We start from the raw sequence: 17,870 nt of genomic DNA on the forward strand, positions 1-17,870 counted from the left end.
GACCAATGGAGAAATTAAATCCGTGCACTTTAGGCAATGCAAAAGCTTATCCTGAATCTCTTAATTTTTAAACCAAAGCTAACCCACACGGGCACATTAGACTATTAAATGAAAGATTATCATGTAATCTCAAATAATTTCTTATTCATATCTAAAATGTTTTTCCTTATTGAGAAATAAAAAATTGGCTATTTTCTTCGTTTCCCTTCAAACTTGTCAGCGTAAGTTTTGTCACAAAGCAATAACAGAGGAGAGATATTGGAAGAACTTGATGATTTAACGTGGTACAAATCACGTTTTGTTCCTAAGGATCAAATAACATCGCGTTGTAGAAGACAATCAGAAGTCAAATATTCACATTCAAAGCAAAACCTCAAAAACAAATAGAATGAAAACAGTTTGCACCCGAAGTCGTCCTTCTATTTACCCTTTGTGATTGCTTTAGCAGAGGTACAGCTTTCATGTATTCCGTGGTTCATATTTTCAACTCAAAATTCTTCAGACCAAGAGAACTCAGGTCACCATGAAACATTGGTAAAAACTGTTAGAAGTAGAACATGCAGCCAGATTAATGTGAAATACCATCATATAGAGAAAAATAATAATGTAGGACGAAAACCAAAAATGAACACCTGATATTATTGTAAAAACTAGGGAAACAAATTTCTGCGGGCATTCTTTTCGTTTTTTTTTCCTTACCGCTTGAAATGGCTAGTTAATATACCTTAAATCCTCGAAAAGTTTAAATAATCAAATTAATCCTTAAAAAATACAGTATCAATTGTATTAATTCTTAAAAGATGAAGATTACAGTTGCGATCCCTAAATTTGTATTTGACTGTCAGACTAGTTCCCAAATGTGTATTTCTGTTATGGAAATAAATCCCCAAGATGCATGGGCGTGGAGACTAATTTGACCAAAAATTACACATTCAGGAATCTTAAGCGTAATTTCCATTATTCAAGGACTTATATTATCCATACATAAAATTCATGAATGAATTTGACTGTTTACTCTTCTGTAAAGGGAAGATATTTTATTACATACCGATATATATTCACTCGATCAATGGTGACCTTGCATATCAAGCATTTCATCCAGTCGTTTCAGTCTATCCAATCCCTCACTAATCAAGTATCGGATCCTTCGCTTGTCATTGCAATTTCTATTATTTTCCATCTCTTGTCTAATTGTCTGTCTCAGTTCAGCTGTACAGTCCATTACATCTCAAACAATATCATAAAACTTATATTCAAGTATGTAAGTATGAATGAACAGGAAAAAGTTGAATTAACATTCTTAGAATATATTTGATTTCTCTTTTAAAAAGAATTTTTTATTTTTATTTCTAAATATAGTATAAATTTATACTACATTTAGAAAAAAAAATAAAAAAACTCTTTTTAAAAGAGAAATCAAACATACCCTAATGGTTCACACAATTTTTGGTGCAAAAAGTTGAACAAACATTCTTAATGGTCCACATTTATATTTATTTGGCAGCTTCAATTATCGGCTCAGAAATATATCATCAAGAATCATTGTTAAGTTGATTATAGATTAAAGAATAAGGGAAACAAGAATATTGACCTCTAGAAGAAGAAGGGGCTCGGCCAGCAATTCTCAATGCTTGCCTGAAAAGCTTCAAGACTCGAGCACGGAGAAGGAAATCCTGCAGATCCATGGAGCCTCTTCCTAAATGGCCATTTCAGAGAATAAATGAAGCAAAATGGAAAGCTTAATTAGGCAAGCATTGATGCACAATATGCGTATATCTTCATGATTTTATGTTATTTTCATATATCAATTACGAAATAGAACCCCCCGTGATGCGGCTAAGGTTAAAACAGTATATATTTAGGGGTTGAAAATTTGCCTGAATACAATTTCAAATCAGAATCTATCAGAATTTTAAAAGCAATTATTATTATTATCATTAGCACATTTTGGCAAACACATGGCGTGCTTGTCAAGCGGAATACTGCGTGAAGATGAAATACAGAAACACGTGAACGATTCATTGGGTCTCATCAAATTGGGGGCAAGAATTATCCACAAAATTAAAAACGAAAAATGGATAGAAAGTTAAGAAGATGAAGCTATTAGCCTCATACAATACAACTTGCATTCTGACAACACAACAGAGAATGGAGCTTACTCACTTTTAAGGCGCCCAAATTTCTGCCACTTAACTGCTGTGATCACACTCGCGTAACCAAACGAGCAACTTCACCCCCATTATCGCCTTCCTTATTGAGAATAGTAATACATCATCGTTATATATATATATATATATATATATATATATATATATATATATAAGCATATTATACGTCATTTTAGTATTTTTTTTCCTTTGTATTAATCGCTTTAAAATATTAAATTTTCTAGTAATATTTTTATTTGTTACAGATTTTTATCAACTAAGTAATATAATAATTCTAATAATAATACTTTAGCTCCATTAATTTATTTTTTATAATACAATAAAATTAATTATTTTAAAAAATGTATATTAATATAAAATGACATCTAAAATGCGAAAGAAGTATATAAAATATAATTATTCATAATAATACCAAACATGTAAATTAATTAATAAAATTATTTCAACTTAACATATAATTTCAAGTTTAAATTTTATCAAATACAAATATATTAAATTCTTGAACTTAATTTTATATGTTTGTAGAGGTATCAAAAAGTTTAATTGACCCAATCTTAACTCTAGTTTATATGACTTAAGACCAAAAAGTCTTGTGAGCTAAAATGTTCAATAAATCAAAAGTTTTATGGGCCAAAAGTTCACAGGACTAGTATTAGGATCAATGCTTCAAGAGCTAAAAATTTTAATAATTAAAAAATTTTAACTTAATTTTAATTTTATTTCTAGCTATCAATCATGTCAAAATAATATCTACACTTTCTTAAGAAATAACTCTGAAAATTTTTATAAACAATTAAACATGCAAAATACAACAAAATATCTCATAAGTAATTAAACATTAGTGTAGTAACATGATTTCTATAAACAATCTAAATTTACATAAAATTATCTATAATAAAAGAAAATTAATCCAAGTGCAAACAAAATTAATTTCAATGACTCCTTTGTCATTTTAGCTAAGATAAAAAGCAGAAAACAACAAAATTTACAAAGTTAATGTGCCACTCCAAGACTTATCATTATCAATTGTAGAACAATGTTGAACATATTAAAATTGTCAAGTGTCAATTCACCTCTGTCACTTTTTCTCTTAAAAAAACAAAAATAAGATGATAAAGTAACTAGTAGAAAAGAAAACTCAACATATTAATTCTTAATAGATTTATTTTTCACTTGCTTGTTACTCTTCAACATCTTGTTGCATATTAGACTCTAGTATTTCTATCTCATCATTATATAAAACTCAAAAGCAATAAAAATAGAATTATGTTTGTACAAATTATATAAAAATCATAAAAGGTGATTACAATAAATATACCACTTGGACTTTCAACAAAGCCATGCAACCAATTCCTAGTACAAATTAACATTTGTACATTTTCTGGAAGTGTAAAGCGTTTATATTAGTGAGAACACGTCCACCAATGCTAAAAGTATATTCTAATACTATTGTAGTAATTGGAATACTAAGTACATCTCGTGCTACTATAGAGAGTGTTGAAAATCTCTTTTCATTATTCTTCCAATAATGAAGCACATCAAATTCTTCAGTATCATCAAAATTAACTTGTGACTCATCCAAATACAAATCCAATTCACTCTTACCAATGGTAGACTTAGTTTCATTTTGAATCATTTTAAACTCGTGCAAAATATAACATAATAACCCTTTAAACAAAATAAAAATAAGAAACGCACCATAATTAAAATGACATAAAAGAACATACGTTGAACAATTTTGATTTCTTTGACCTATTTTCATCTCCATGTGACTTTGACAACAAATTGGATTCATTGGAAGCTTGAGAACAACTTATAGCATTTATAATTCCTATCAACTACCTGAAGAATATCAAAAGCTTTTTCATAATTGATTGCACTCTCAAGCATTAAGTATGTCAAATTTCACCTAGTAGAAACATCTAATCTTAAACCAATTATTGTGTCTATTCCAGCATCTTACACACAATCTTGAAATTTAACTATCCTTTTATCGAATCCTCTTACATACTTAACACTCTCTCTAATTTTAAAGAGTGTTTCATTAGCTACTTTTAGATTCTATTGTACAATCAAATTGAGAATATGAGTAGAACAATGCAAATGAAAAAAATTCTCCATCACACAATAAACTATTATGCACACGAAGATGATTTTTCAAAATATCTTGTATATTATCGTAGGCAGAAGCATTATCTAAGGTTATAGAAATTTTTTTTTATCAATTCCCCATTGCTTCAAACAATCAAATAAAGTGGTTTCTAATTCAACTCTAGTGTGAGGTGGTTTCATTCCACAAAAATTAAGAATCTTACTTACTAATCTTCAATTCTCATCAACAAAATAAACACATAAGCAAATATAACTCTCACTCGTAGTTGTTGTCCAAACATCAGAAGTGAGACATACTCTGTTAGAAATATTACACATGACTTCTTTGAGTTTTTCCTTCTCTCTCATGTAAATTTTTTGAACATTTGACACAACAGTATTCCTAGAAGGCATTACAACATTAGGATTCACATAATTGATCAACTCTTTGATCATATCATACTCTGCAAAGTTGAAAAAAAGATCATGTTTGATTATGGCTTGTGTAAGAATGTTACGTTGAGTCTTTTGGTTAATCTTTCTTGCACAAAAATTTACATCTTGAGTAGGAATTACATTTACACTTGAACTTTGAATGTTTTTACAAACTGAAACATGTCGACTTAAATGTGAAGTTCTATAATAATATTTTTTGAATTTTTTTTTAATAGCATAATCATGGTCATACTATTTGCACACAGCTCTTTCAACTCCATTCTTATCTACACCAATTTAAGTAAAATATTTTCAAACATTTGAAAAATGTTTTTTAGGTGTCTTGACACTTCCAGATAATACAGGAGGAGTTTCAGAAACAACTTCATCATCTATATTCACAGTCTTATTCATAGAATCCATAATATAATTTATAGTTCCTATGTATTAAAACAAACATAAGATAAAAATTAGAACAAACACATTTAAGTATTATTTGATAAATATATTAAAACAAAATCTATTATAAAAACTATATCAGTAGATCATTATTTTATGAAATTACTAAATTCTACTATATCTATATCTCTCTAAATAAAAACTAGCCTAGAAATTTTTATCAATCCTTTATGAAATTCATTCATGTATATTTCTATAAATTATTATTTTGATGTCAAAGCATTGACACTTAAATTAACAAGATGCAGCTTCAAGCCAAAACATAAAATATATACAAGAGCTCATTTTTTATTGATCGTATTATATAAGGGGCAGTTGTTTAACATGTTATACTAAAAATTATTATTAAGACAAGTTATACAATATAATAAATACTATCAGAAACTATTAATTTTTAAATATTAATTCAACATAACTCATGTGTTTGTTCAAGAAGGGATCAATGATTTGAGAAGTTGGTGGAGAAGGCCTCAGGTAAAGACATGAGTACATACATGCCTACATATATATAGCGCAATCATATTTACACTAGTTTTAAAGTATATTTGGTTGTCTTTTCTAATCACTATCCGAATATATAGTTCAAAGTTATACATTACTTGCAAAACTGAGATTCTACTTGACTACGTTGAAGTTACAAAATTACACTTTTAATGAAAAGCATATGTTCCAATAAAATTATGTTGCTCAAATTAATTTATGCACACATCGCAATCACGTTCAAAAATTTAAAATTAATTTTATTAAAATCAATTATACTCAATTTTCATTTAAAGAGACATAACAACACTTTTCTATTTCAGGCTTACAAGAGCCAATTTTAAAAATTACTTTTCTATATTGAAAAAATGACGATGATTGTTTTTAAACTTTAGTCTTAAAAATTAACAATCATCAATCACTTTAGTCCACTTTGTTAAAAAAAATGTTAAAATTAAATAACAAAGTGATGATTTATCATATGAAATGACATATGAAATGATGTCTTTCATCTCTTTTTTGGGTTGTTTTCATCCACGACGTCTTCTTCCCTGCACATATACTCCATCCCTCTTCAATCACCATGAACCACCCCCTATCATCGCTATTATCTTTAGGGATGAATATAGGTTAGGTTATGTTAGACTTTTCATAAGTAGGTCTGACTTATTTAATAATTTTAAAATATGAGTCTGACCTATTATTTGTCACAGACTTTTATCAAGTATAGTCTATCTTTTTTAAAAAGCCTAATTTGATTTATTAGCCTTTTTAATAATCTACTTTGCATTGAGACATTTAACAAACATTAAACCTCTTCATAAATAGACTATCAAACCATCTAAATAGATATGTGTCTACAAAGGTCATAAGGTTTATATCTAAATGAGTTATAAAAAAAATAATTCAACACTTTGAATATTTATAATAAAATTGCATATTCGTATTTATTACTTTTAAACTACATATTTGATTTAGCTTTAAATATGTTTTAACTACCGCCAAATAAGGTTAAATTCAAAAAACAACCTCATAATTTTTTTTTTCATTTTTATGCCTAACTAATTTTTTTTTCAAATTTATACCTAACGTTAACCTCTGTTAGTTAATCGGTGAAGTGACTAACAGTTTGCCACGTCACTGTCGATCTCTCTCATCCACCTCACCCTAAACCACCACATCAGATTTCACATCAGCATTTTCAAATTTTAACCTAAAAGTTGCATTGGCATTTTGGCTGATGTGAGGGAAAGAGGGCCAAATCTAAAATTGTAATTGAAGAAGAAGCACTGAACGAAAACGCTGAAGATGAACTCAAAAGGAAGAAGAAGCAGAAAAGGAAAAGAAAAGTTAGGGTTCTTTATCGTGTGTTGCCATTATCCATCTGGGGTTCCGTTTTGATTCTTTGTCTTCACGAAATGAGTAATATGGATGGTTCATCGTGCTTATCTTTTGAACATGGTGTAACTTGCAAATGTAAAAAGCCGACGATAAGTTTGACCTCACAGAGCAAAGTTAATCCTGGTAAAAGGTTTTTAAGATGCTCTGGTTGGAATGTAAGTTCAACTTGCTGCATATTTGTTTTAAATTTGTGATTATGTGCGATTGTATTTACAAATTTGTTTGTATTTGGTTTGCAGGAACCTAATTCTTGAAATTATTTTTGTTGGGTTAACGAGCCTGTAGATGGGACAATGAGTCTGTTATGTCAAAAGAAATCCATACAATTCAAGAGTTAAAGGCAAAGATTGGTGATTTAATGGAGGTTGAAAAAGCAACTGAGGAGAAAATGGCAAAAATCTAAGAAGAGATGGTGAGACTTCAGCAAGAATGTGATGATCTCCATCAACAACTTGCATCAATGAAGCTTAAAATATCCCACAAAAAGAAAAAGATTACTGTTGAGAGGAATAGGGTGAAGATTTAAGGATGTTTAGTGATTGTGCTTTAGTTTTTCATTACCATTGTGAGCATTGTAGTAGCAATGAATGTTATTGGTGGGAAAGTTTTAAATGTTGACAATTTGTAATTCAATGGAGCAATAGTTGTTTTGAATATGGTTAAATGAATTCAATGACATAAGATTTATGCTTGTGACTTTGTTCACTGTGTTTTTTATTCTGTTCAGTCTATTGATTTTGGCTTTTTTATTTTGTTTAGCCTGTTAAATTTGGTTCAATGACATAAGGTTTAAATATCCTGCACATTGGTAAATGAATATAATTTAAAATTGATTCCAGTAGCAAGTAATTACATTCATTAATAAGCCTCATTGCTGTGCAAGTAATTACATACATTAATATAATTTAAAATTGATTCTAGCAGCAAGTAAAACCTAAACATGTTGAAACTACAATTATAAAAAAAAAAAGAAATTAAAGAGCTTGATTCCTTTCTCCAGCCGCCACTAACTCTTTCTCTCCCAAAAACAGCGTCCCCTAGGTTTCTGTGCCTAGTTTTCTTTTATATTAGTAGTCCTATGGCTTATCTTGTCGCAGAAGTTTAATTTTGACTAAGTTAAAAGTACACGCCCCATGTACATAGTCATGTACTTTAGCTGTGTACATCTCTGGTCTCTAAAAATTATTGTTCACAACTTTTCTGGGAAGTATATGCTCATGTACACGACCATGTACTTTGACCGTGTACATCTCTGGTTTGGATGATGTACTTCAATTGATGCGACTAGCTAGATACACACCCATGTACACGGGTGTGTACTTGCCCATGTATATCTCTGGTTCTGATTTTGTGCTTGATTGATGCAACCAATGAGTTACACGCTCAGATACACGGCTATGTATTTGCCCATGTATATCTCTGGTTCTGATTTTTGCTTCAATTCCCACTATCCTTTAAAGTTTTCACTTCTTTATCCTTTTCTTTCCTGAAATACGAACAAAATGGACTTAATAATAAATTCTCTCAATGAATAACTCAAAAATCTCAATTATCATTCATGAATTACATTATAAAAGCAAGTGTGGAATGAATTTTTCATGATTACTTATTCACAATCCATAAATTGAATGTTGCATCACAGTACATAACCATTTTTGTTTAACTACCTCCATAATTCAATATATTTGTATTACTACCTCCATTTATATGATTTTTCATATTAATACCTTAAATTTCCAAATTTGGACAATGATACCCTATTTTTGTAATGAGTGACAGATTAGAAAATGTGTTAAAATAAGATATCAACATACAGAACAGTGGTCCCAAAAAGTGGGCATGTTGTACATTGTTTAATGTACATAGAAGGCACAAAAAGTGGGCCATAAAAGGGTTCCTATTCACATGAATACTAACTTAAAGTAAGTTGTTGCACATTGTTTAAAATAAAGTTACATTACTCCCAATACAATATAACATAAAGACTATTCTTCCTCCCAAAATGGTTCCCAAAAAACACAGTCATTTCATTTAGATCTGGTTAGTTGACGTGGTGGAGTTGATAAAGGTGGTGGAGTAGGTCCTTCATTCAAATCTGCAGCAATAGCTTCATTCAAATTTGCAGCAGTAGATGTTCCTTGTGCTCTTGTGTAACGCCCTGAATTTTTGTAATATTAATTATTGTTAATTATATAAATCTAAATGCATATATATGTGTGTGTACAAGTGTAAATGAATGTTGTGAATTCGCATTGATTGCATAATGATGGTGTTCTTCTGTGTGTATGTGTAGATGTATAATTGATGGGTTTGAACTGGTTGGGCTAAAAATGGCCTGAGTGGCTAAGTGCAGAGTGTAATTCTAGGCTGTCCTCGTTGCAGCTAGAGGGCCTTGGGAGGAAGGACCAAAACTGTCGCCTTCTCGCTGTAGCGAGAGACGTTTTACTGTAGTGACAGTTTAGAGTGCATTTCTGAGTGTAGTCTTGCTGTAGTGAGAAGGTATCGTTGTAGCAAGATTCTGCAGAAACCAGGGTGCAGTTTCATCTGAGATTTTTGCTGTAGCGTAAGGGCGTGTCACTACTTTTTCAAGTAGAGTACTCACCCTTACATTCATTTTTCAGGTAATCAAGATGATCAGCACCAGACTCAGTGAAGGGACGGATGAACTGCTATAGGACTTAGGAAATTAATTTGAAAAACACTGTAAATGAACTAGTCCTATAGCATTGATTTGATGTGAAACTTGTAACCCTTCCCTAATTTTGAAATGCTTTGTAAAAACTTTTATTATTCTGAATTTGTGAAATTACTACTTATTGACATTAAAATTAAGGTATTATAATTTTGGTATCAGAGCAGTTCATCCAAACTAGACTAGAGTATCGGGCTGAAGCGTCCAAGATAAGTGTCGATTGTTTTGTTTGCCTAAATTATAATGTATAAATTTAATGCGTTGAAATATGATTGCTGACTTGTTGTAGCTAGATTGAATATGTATGGTAGAGGTAGAGGAGCTAGAGGCACCAATGACCTTTTGGAACGCATGGCTCAGATTCTGGAAGCCATGGTGCATAATCAAGGCGGAAAGCCGGTTGAGTATCAAGGGTTATCTACCTTCACTAGGCATGATCCTCCAAGGTTTGAGGGTAGATTTAATCCTGAAGAAGCCCAAAGGTGGGTGGCTGATATGGAGAAGATCTTCAATGCAATAGGGGTGCCAAGAGGAGAACAAGGTTGCCTATACCGCCTACTTGCTGTGTGGGGATGCTGAGGACTGGTGGAAGTTTGCCGGTCAAACCCTGCCACAGGAAGACATCTATATCCAGTGGGAAGCATTCAAGACCATCTTTCTAGGGAACTACTTTCCCTAAGATCTGAGGAAACAGAAAGCTAGGGAGTTCCTTGACCTGAAGTAAGGAAACATGACCGTGGGGGAGTATGCAGCTAAGTTCCAAGAGCTGATGAAGTACTGGCCTCATTATCAGCATGGTGATGAAGAGGAGGATCTGTGTGCTCAGTTTGAGCATGGATTGAGACCAGACATCTGAGCTGCAGTCAGTGTGTTTCAGCTGACAGATTTGCCCATCCTGGTGAGTAAGAGCAGAATTTTTGAAGCTAACTCAAGAAGGAAGATGGTGGACACTAGGGGAGTCAGCCCAGTGAGGCAAGATAGAAGATCCACTAGGTTTTCAAGGGGACCGTACTCAGGATCAAATAGCACTCAGTCTCGAGAAAGTTCATCTCAAGAGAAGAGTAGTAGGAGTGGTTCAAGATCAAGTTCTTTCAGAGGGCCGCTTAAATGCTTCAGGTGTGGAAGGCCACACATGGTGAAGGACTGCCCACAGCCGAGGATAGCTTGCAACAACTGTGGGAAGTCAGGACACATTGCCAATGAGTGCTGGGCCGCTAAGAGAAGTGGTAGTGCAAGTGCAGCTCAGAGGCCGAAATCAAGAGGAAGTACGGGGCAGAAGTCGAGCATTCTTGGCAGAATCTTTGCTATGAGCGGGGTAGAGGCTTCACAGTCAGAAGAGCTGATCCGAGATAAATGCATTATTAAGGGTCAATTACTTGATGTGCTGTTTGATTCGGGTGCTACGCACTCCTTTATATCTATGGACTGTGTGAAGGGTCTAAATTTGTATGTGACAGAATTGCCATATAATGTTGTGGTGACTACTCCTACGAGTAAGCCAGTTGTGACGTCATGGGTGTGTCTGGGGTACGTAATGATGGTACACGGTAGGGAGTTTGAGGTAGACTTAATTTGTTTATCTCTTTCTCAACTGGATGTAATTCTGGGAATGAATTGGCTTCCTACCAACCATGTGCTGCTGGATTGTAAGGAGAAAACTTTGATCTTCGGTGCGACAATGACAGAGGTTCCAAGGCTTATGAGTCAAGGTGCGTGGGAGAACACGACGAATGCCAAGGCCTTTATGGTAAAGTTTTCGATGGAGGTCGAAAGCATGGTGGAGCTGAAGTATATTCCGGTGGTGAGGGATTTCTTGGAGGTTTTCCCCGAGTACATTTCTGAGCTACCGCCTGAGAAGGAGATAGAGTTTGCTATCGACCTCATTACGGGAGCAAGCCCAACTTCTGTGGCACCTTACAGGATGTCACAATGGAGTTGCCAGAGGTCAAGAAGCAAGTAGAAGAGTTGTTGCAGAAATGTTTTATGAGACCGAGTGTGTCACCATGGGGAGCACCAGTGCTGTTGGTGAAGAAAAAGGATGGAAGCATGAGGTTGTGTATGGATTACCTGCAGTTGAACAAGGTAACGGTCAAGAACAAGTATCCGCTTCCAAGGATTGATGATTTGATGGATCAATTAAGGGGAGCAGCAATGTTCTCAAAGATTGACCTGAGGTCGGGGTATCATCAGATCAAAGTAAAGGATGCAAATGTACCCAAAACGGCGTTCAGGACGCGGTATGGTCACTATGAGTATTTGGTGATGCCATTTGGGGTGACCAATGCGCCTGCGGTGTTTATGGACTACATGAACAGAATCTTCCACAAGTTTTTGGATAAGTTTGTGGTAGTGTTTATTGACGACATCCTCGTCTATTCAAAGACTTAGGAAGAATATGTCGAGCACTTGAGGACTGTTCTACAAATTCTGAGGGAGAGACAACTGTATGCGAAATTCTCTAAGTGTGAGTTCTGGTTGTCAGAGATCCAATTTTTGGGACATGTATTGTTGAAGGAAGGAATCATGGTAGACCTTGTAAAAGTGAAAGCAGTGGCTGAATGGCCGAGGCCGACGAATGTGACAGAGGTACGCAGTTTCCTCGGATTGGCGGGCTATTATAGGAAATTCATTGAGGGATTCTCTAAGATAGCGTTGCCCTTAACGAAGCTGAACTACAAGGGAAAGGAGTTCAAGTGGACCAAGGGGTGTAAAGCTATTTTCTTGGAGCTGAAGATAAGGCTGACTTCGACGCCGGTGTTAGTGCTGCCCAACCTGGAGCGGAAATTTGATGTGTATTGTGATGCGTCCGGGCATGGACTTAGGTGTGTTTAGATGCAGGACGGGCGAGTGGTTGCTTATGTCACAAGACAGTTGCGCCCACATGAAGTCAACTATCCAACTCACGATCTGGAGTTAGCCGCGGTGGTTTTTTCCCTTAAGGTATGGAGGCATTACCTATATGGGGCAAGGTTCGACGTGTTCAGCAACGACAAAAGTTTGAAGTATCTATTTGACCAAAAGGAACTAAATATGCGGCAGAGGAGGTGGATGAAATTCCTCACGGACTATGATTTTACATTGTCTTACCACCTTGGCAAGGCAAATGTGGTGGCTGATGCTCTGAGCCGGAAATCATTGCACGTGGTAGCAATGATGGTGAAAGAGATGGAGTTGATTGAGGAATTTTGAGACTTGAACTTAGTCATGGAAGTGAGATCGGGGAGCTTATATCTCGAAGCGACGACGATTCATAACGGCTTTTTGGTGTACGTCCGAGATGCTCAACAAGGAGATGTCTTCCTGTAGGACATGATGAGACAGAAGGATGAGGGAAAGGACTTGGAGTTCCACCATGATGAGAATGGGGTGGTTAAGTTCTGGAACCGAGTGTGCATTCCTCAAGTGGATGAGCTGAGACAACAGATGGTGCTTGAGGAAGCACATATAAGCAGGATGAGTTTTCACCCCGGTGCAACTAAAATGTATCAGAACCTCTGAAAGAGTTTTTAGTGGAATAGAATGAAGAGAGATGTGGCCGAATATGTGGCTAAATGTCTAACATGCCAGAAGGCGAAGGTAGAGCACCAGCGTCCACCTAGGTTGTTACAGCCGTTGGAGATCCCTGAGTAGAAATGGGATAGTATTTTCGTGGACTTTGTTTCTGGGTTGCCTAAGACTAGGAACAACCATGATGCCATCTGGGTGATAGTGGATCGATTGACCAAGGCTACACACTTTCTCCCGATCAACATGAAGTATAAATTAGAAAGACTTGCAGAATTATATGTGAGGGAGATAGTCAGGCTCCATGGAGTGCTGACTAGTGTGGTGTCAGATAGAGATCCGAGGTTTACCTCGAGGTTTTGGGAGAGCCTGCAATGGGCGTTAGGGACTAAGTTGAGACTGAGCTCGGCTTATCACCCACAGACTAATGGTTAAACTGAGCGGACCATTCAATCCCTGGAGGACTTGTTGAGCGCTTGTGTGCTCGAGCAGCAGGGAACTTGGGAAGAGTGTTTTCCGCTAGTGAAATTCACATACAATAACAATTATCATGCCAGTATTGGGATGGCGCCATTTGAGGCCTTGTATCGGTGGAGGTGCAGGACTCCGTTGTGTTCGTATGAGACCGGAGAGGTGACTCTGTATGCGCCGGATATGATGCAAAGGCAGAGTGAGCAGATCAAAATGATCAGAGAGAAAATGAAGACTGCGCAAGACGGGCAAAAGAGCTATTATGATAGAAGGTGGAAGCTGTTGGAGTTTTAGGTGGGTGACCACGTATTTCTGAAGGTTTCACCTATAACCTAAGTGGGGAGAGCTCTGAATTCTCGAAAACTATCTCCTAAGTTTATTGGGCCGTTCGAAGTGCTAAGTAAAATTGGTCCTGCTGCATATCGGATCACGTTGCCTCCAAATCTCTCGAACCTACATCCAGTATTCCATGTGTCACAGCTTAGGCAATATGTGCCGGATCTTTCCCATGTGATTAATATTGACCCGGTTCAAGTAAGAGAAGACTTATCATATGATGTGTACGCGGTGAGGATTGCTGATCACCGTGTTAAACAGCTGAGGGACAAGGACATCTCACTGGTGAAGGTAATATGGAGCTCAAGTGATGAGGGAGATGCCACATGGGAAACAGAGAGTGGAATAAAAGAATTATACCTGGAGTTGTTTGGGTAATTTATGTGCGGGGTTAGTTGAATTTCGGGGATGAAATTCCTTAAAGGAGGGGAGAGTTGTAACGCCCCAAATTTTTGTAATATTAATTGTTGTTAATTATATAAATCTAAGTGCATATCTATGTGTGTACAAGTGTCAATGGCCTGAAATTGGCTATAGCGATAGAGCGACAGTTAGGAGTGTATTTCTGGGTGCAGTCTTGCTAAAGCGAGATTCTGCAGAAACTAGGGTGCAGTTTCGTCTGAGATTTTCGCAGCAGCGTGAGGGTGTGTCGCAGCAGCGAGGGAATCTCGCTGTCGCAAGTGTGTCGCGACCAGAAGGGATTTAAAGGGGTTAGGGTTCAGGGAGATTTCATTTCTCCCTTCTCCTTTGAAATTCCTCTGATCCCTTCACTTCCAAACCTTATTCTACTGATTATATTGCCTCCAAAGCCATTCAGGAGCTTGATTGAAGGTTGAATACTTGTGGAGAATGCTTAGAGGTGAGTTTTAATGGTAGATTCCGTTTCTTATTCCCTTTTCTTTGTTTCTGGGTTTCCTTGGGTTCTCATGGAGTTTCTCCATGTGTTTAGGACGAAATCCGTGAGAGAGAGCACTTCTTGGTGGATTTAGTGTATGGGACGTCGATCCGAGGTAAACGGGGACTCTACCCTACTCTTTTTATGTGTAATTGATTGAATATAGAGTTGTGGCTGGGTTAGAAGGTAGAAAACATGCAGAGAATGAGTTGATTGAGAAATGTAATGTGGGCCATGTGCATTGATATGTGAACATTGTGTGTGTTACCCGAAATAGATGAATGTGAATTGTATGCTAGATGTTGCATGATAGAATGAATAATGTGAACAAATGTGGGCCTGAGGGCCGTGTAATGTAGATGAATATTGGCTATGTGCTGTGTAATATGAAATGAATGTAGGCCTAGTGCCATGTATTTGAATACAATATGGGCTATGTGCCATGTGTAAGCATTACTATTGCATACGTGAATGGAATATGTGTGGATAGGCATGTTAGCATCGTTGTAATGTGTTGTGAATGTTTCAACGATACACTAGGGTGTGGAAAATGAGGATGATAGCAATACCTTGGGGAATGGAGAGTGGTGGTGACACCAACTGTGAAACGAGTGCATTACGGGCCACACACTCTCTTCCTGACTAGACCTCTGACCACTACCTTTGCTGAGCGACCCGTGACTGCCCTCGTGGTATATGTAAGGCGGGGGTAACCAGCGACCATTCATGGTGTAAATCTGTGATCACAGTGCCACAGTGAGTGTGGCTAGTGTGTGTGTGCACGAGATTGTTATTAATTGTAATTTTGAATGTGAAATGTTGCTGATGCCGTGAGTGCATCGGTGTTAAATTGACATGAGCTGTATGATAATGTTGCCTGTGATTGTATTTGTTTAATATATTGGAAATGTGCTGGAGGTGAGACTCTATACTGACTGTGTGCTTTTTTTTTTTGGTAGTGTAGAGTACTTACCCTTACATTCATTTTTCAGCTAATCAAGACAATCAGCACCGGACTCAGTAAAGGGACGGATGAACTGCTATAGGACTTAGGAAATTAATTTGAAAAACATTGTAAATGAACTAGTCCTGTAGCAGTGATTTGATGTGAAACTTGTAACCTTTCCCTCATTTTGAAATGCTTTGTAAAAACTTTTATTATTCCGAATTTGTGAAATTACTACTTATTGAAAATTAAAATTAAGGTGTTACATCTTGCACTAGATCTTGTGGTTGCTAATGATTTACCTGTAAAGGTAAATCATTAGCAATTTTACTAAAGTGTTCAAATGATATGGCTAATACATATACCTTTTCCTGGACTGGTAAAGATGGTTGTGCATCTGCTGCTATCGGTGGAGCAGGTATTGAGCTTTTAACATTTGCCTCAGTTGTTTGAGTGTGTGTTGGTTGTGGATTGGCTGGCTGTGGACATGTTCTTGTGTTATGACCCTGTACACCATATCTTTTACACTTATGTTTACCAATATCTCTTGTTAATCTTGTCAGATTTGGATTAATCTCATCAGGTTCCCTTCTTCTCAATTTTTTAGGTCTTCTAGGACCTTTTTTATTTTTAGGGGGTAGGATCTCATCGAATTCAATTTCAGGTCACATGTCCTGGTCATTTGTGGTGGAAATCTTGTGTGCATAACACATGACATAAGTATCCCGAGAATAATGGTCATCAACATAGTTCATCAAGTCCAATTTTTTGAATTGTAGGGCAGCCACAACATGCCTGTATGGAATATCTACTAGATCCCAGAAATTACAACTATAGTAGTTCCTATTGATATCTATTATAAATTTCTCACCAGAATGTAAATGGGTCACTTCAAAGTCTCCATGCCCTCCCAACTTGCTACCAAATTCCCTAACTTTTCAACCTCCTTATCCAGTCGTTTTAAAGACTTAAGCATAATTCGACCCCTGTGTGCACTAGCTATCTCCCTAAGGTTAGAAAACCTATTCATCAAATACAACCTTATGATTGGTTTATCCCTTGCAATCAGAATTGTGCTATTAAATGCTTTACTAAGATTATTCATTAGTATATCACATTTTGGATAATTTGAAAATTTATGCTTACACCATGCTTTCCTGTCCATATTAAATAGCCACCAGTTGCTAGTGTCATTCAAATCTCTGATCTACTGCACGTAAGCCTTCCAAAGCTGTTCATATGTTGCTTTGGCAGCACCCATCATAAGATCTCTTAGTTGTAGTCCTTCTCCAAACTTCTTTTTGAAATTGTTGTATTAGTGCCTCAAACAGAATCTATGCTCAACAAGAACAAAAAATTCTTCAAACACTTGCATCAAGCCCTGTAAAAAATCAACCAAAAACTCAGCAAAAATATTAAAAAAAAATGAACCAACATCTCAACACGGTTCCCAAAAACTGAAAATGGACACTTACCTTTTGGTGGTCACTCATAAAGACCCACTTGTTATCGTCAATAGAGCCAATATCTTCTAAGAGCAAATTCAAAAACCATCTCTAAGTATCCTTTGTCTTAGTCTCCACCACAGCAAAAGCCAAAGGAAGGTATTGATCATTTGGGTCTCTCCCAACAGTAATCAAAAGCTGGCCACCAAATTTGTTTTTTAAGTGATATTCATCCACCCCTATCAATGGCTGACATGCCTTCTTAAAGGCTAATATTGGACCTTCAAGGCACATGTAGAAACTGCCAAACCTTGGTAAAATCTCCAAAGAAGGCCTAAAAACCTTAATGACACAGGTATTGCCTGCACTTCTTTGTTTAAGTTCAGCTATATATCTCCAAAGTAGTCCATACTGTTTGTCAAAGTTACCATCAATCACACTTTTAGCTATTTGTTTAGCCCTGAATGCTCTTGACAGTGTTATCCTAGTGGAATAATTGGATTTAATTTTTCCAACAATATCCTTTAATCGCATGTCAGTAGTCCTG

At 35.8% G+C, this 17,870-nt stretch overlaps 3 protein-coding genes across 5 annotated transcripts; 2 read left to right on the forward strand and 1 right to left on the reverse strand.

The window, feature by feature from the left end:
* Positions 1-402: 402 nt before the first annotated feature.
* Positions 403-2,257, reverse strand: LOC113848301. Of its 3 annotated transcripts, none has more exons than XR_003501814.1 (4): positions 2,160-2,257; positions 1,592-1,696; positions 633-1,209; positions 405-541 (listed from the first exon to the last, which is right to left on the reverse strand). XR_003501814.1 is itself a non-coding variant. In XM_027477760.1 (4 exons), exons 2-3 carry the CDS (start codon positions 1,683-1,685, stop codon positions 1,067-1,069), a joined length of 237 nt encoding a protein of 78 aa, XP_027333561.1. In that variant the 5' UTR covers positions 1,686-1,696; positions 2,160-2,257; the 3' UTR covers positions 405-541; positions 1,049-1,066. The 3 variants fall into 3 exon arrangements, 2 of the variants coding, with proteins under 2 accessions (XP_027333560.1, XP_027333561.1); XM_027477760.1 differs by having other exon boundaries at positions 1,049-1,209; XM_027477759.1 differs by having other exon boundaries at positions 403-1,209.
* Positions 2,258-10,666: 8,409 nt separating this feature from the next.
* On the forward strand, positions 10,667-11,686 carry LOC113874216. Its single transcript, XM_027512442.1, has one exon. The coding sequence runs from the start codon at positions 10,667-10,669 to the stop codon at positions 11,684-11,686; it is 1,020 nt and encodes a 339-aa protein (XP_027368243.1).
* Positions 11,687-11,729: 43 nt separating this feature from the next.
* Positions 11,730-12,558, forward strand: LOC113874217 (uncharacterized mitochondrial protein AtMg00860-like). The gene is made up of 3 exons (XM_027512443.1): positions 11,730-11,825; positions 11,917-12,072; positions 12,115-12,558. Exons 1-3 carry the CDS (start codon positions 11,730-11,732, stop codon positions 12,556-12,558), a joined length of 696 nt encoding a protein of 231 aa, XP_027368244.1.
* Positions 12,559-17,870: the final 5,312 nt, after the last annotated feature.

This window comes from Abrus precatorius, unplaced genomic scaffold, assembly GCF_003935025.1.
Source record: "Abrus precatorius isolate BTA unplaced genomic scaffold, Abrus_2018 Scaffold8, whole genome shotgun sequence".
NCBI lineage: Eukaryota > Viridiplantae > Streptophyta > Magnoliopsida > Fabales > Fabaceae > Abrus > Abrus precatorius.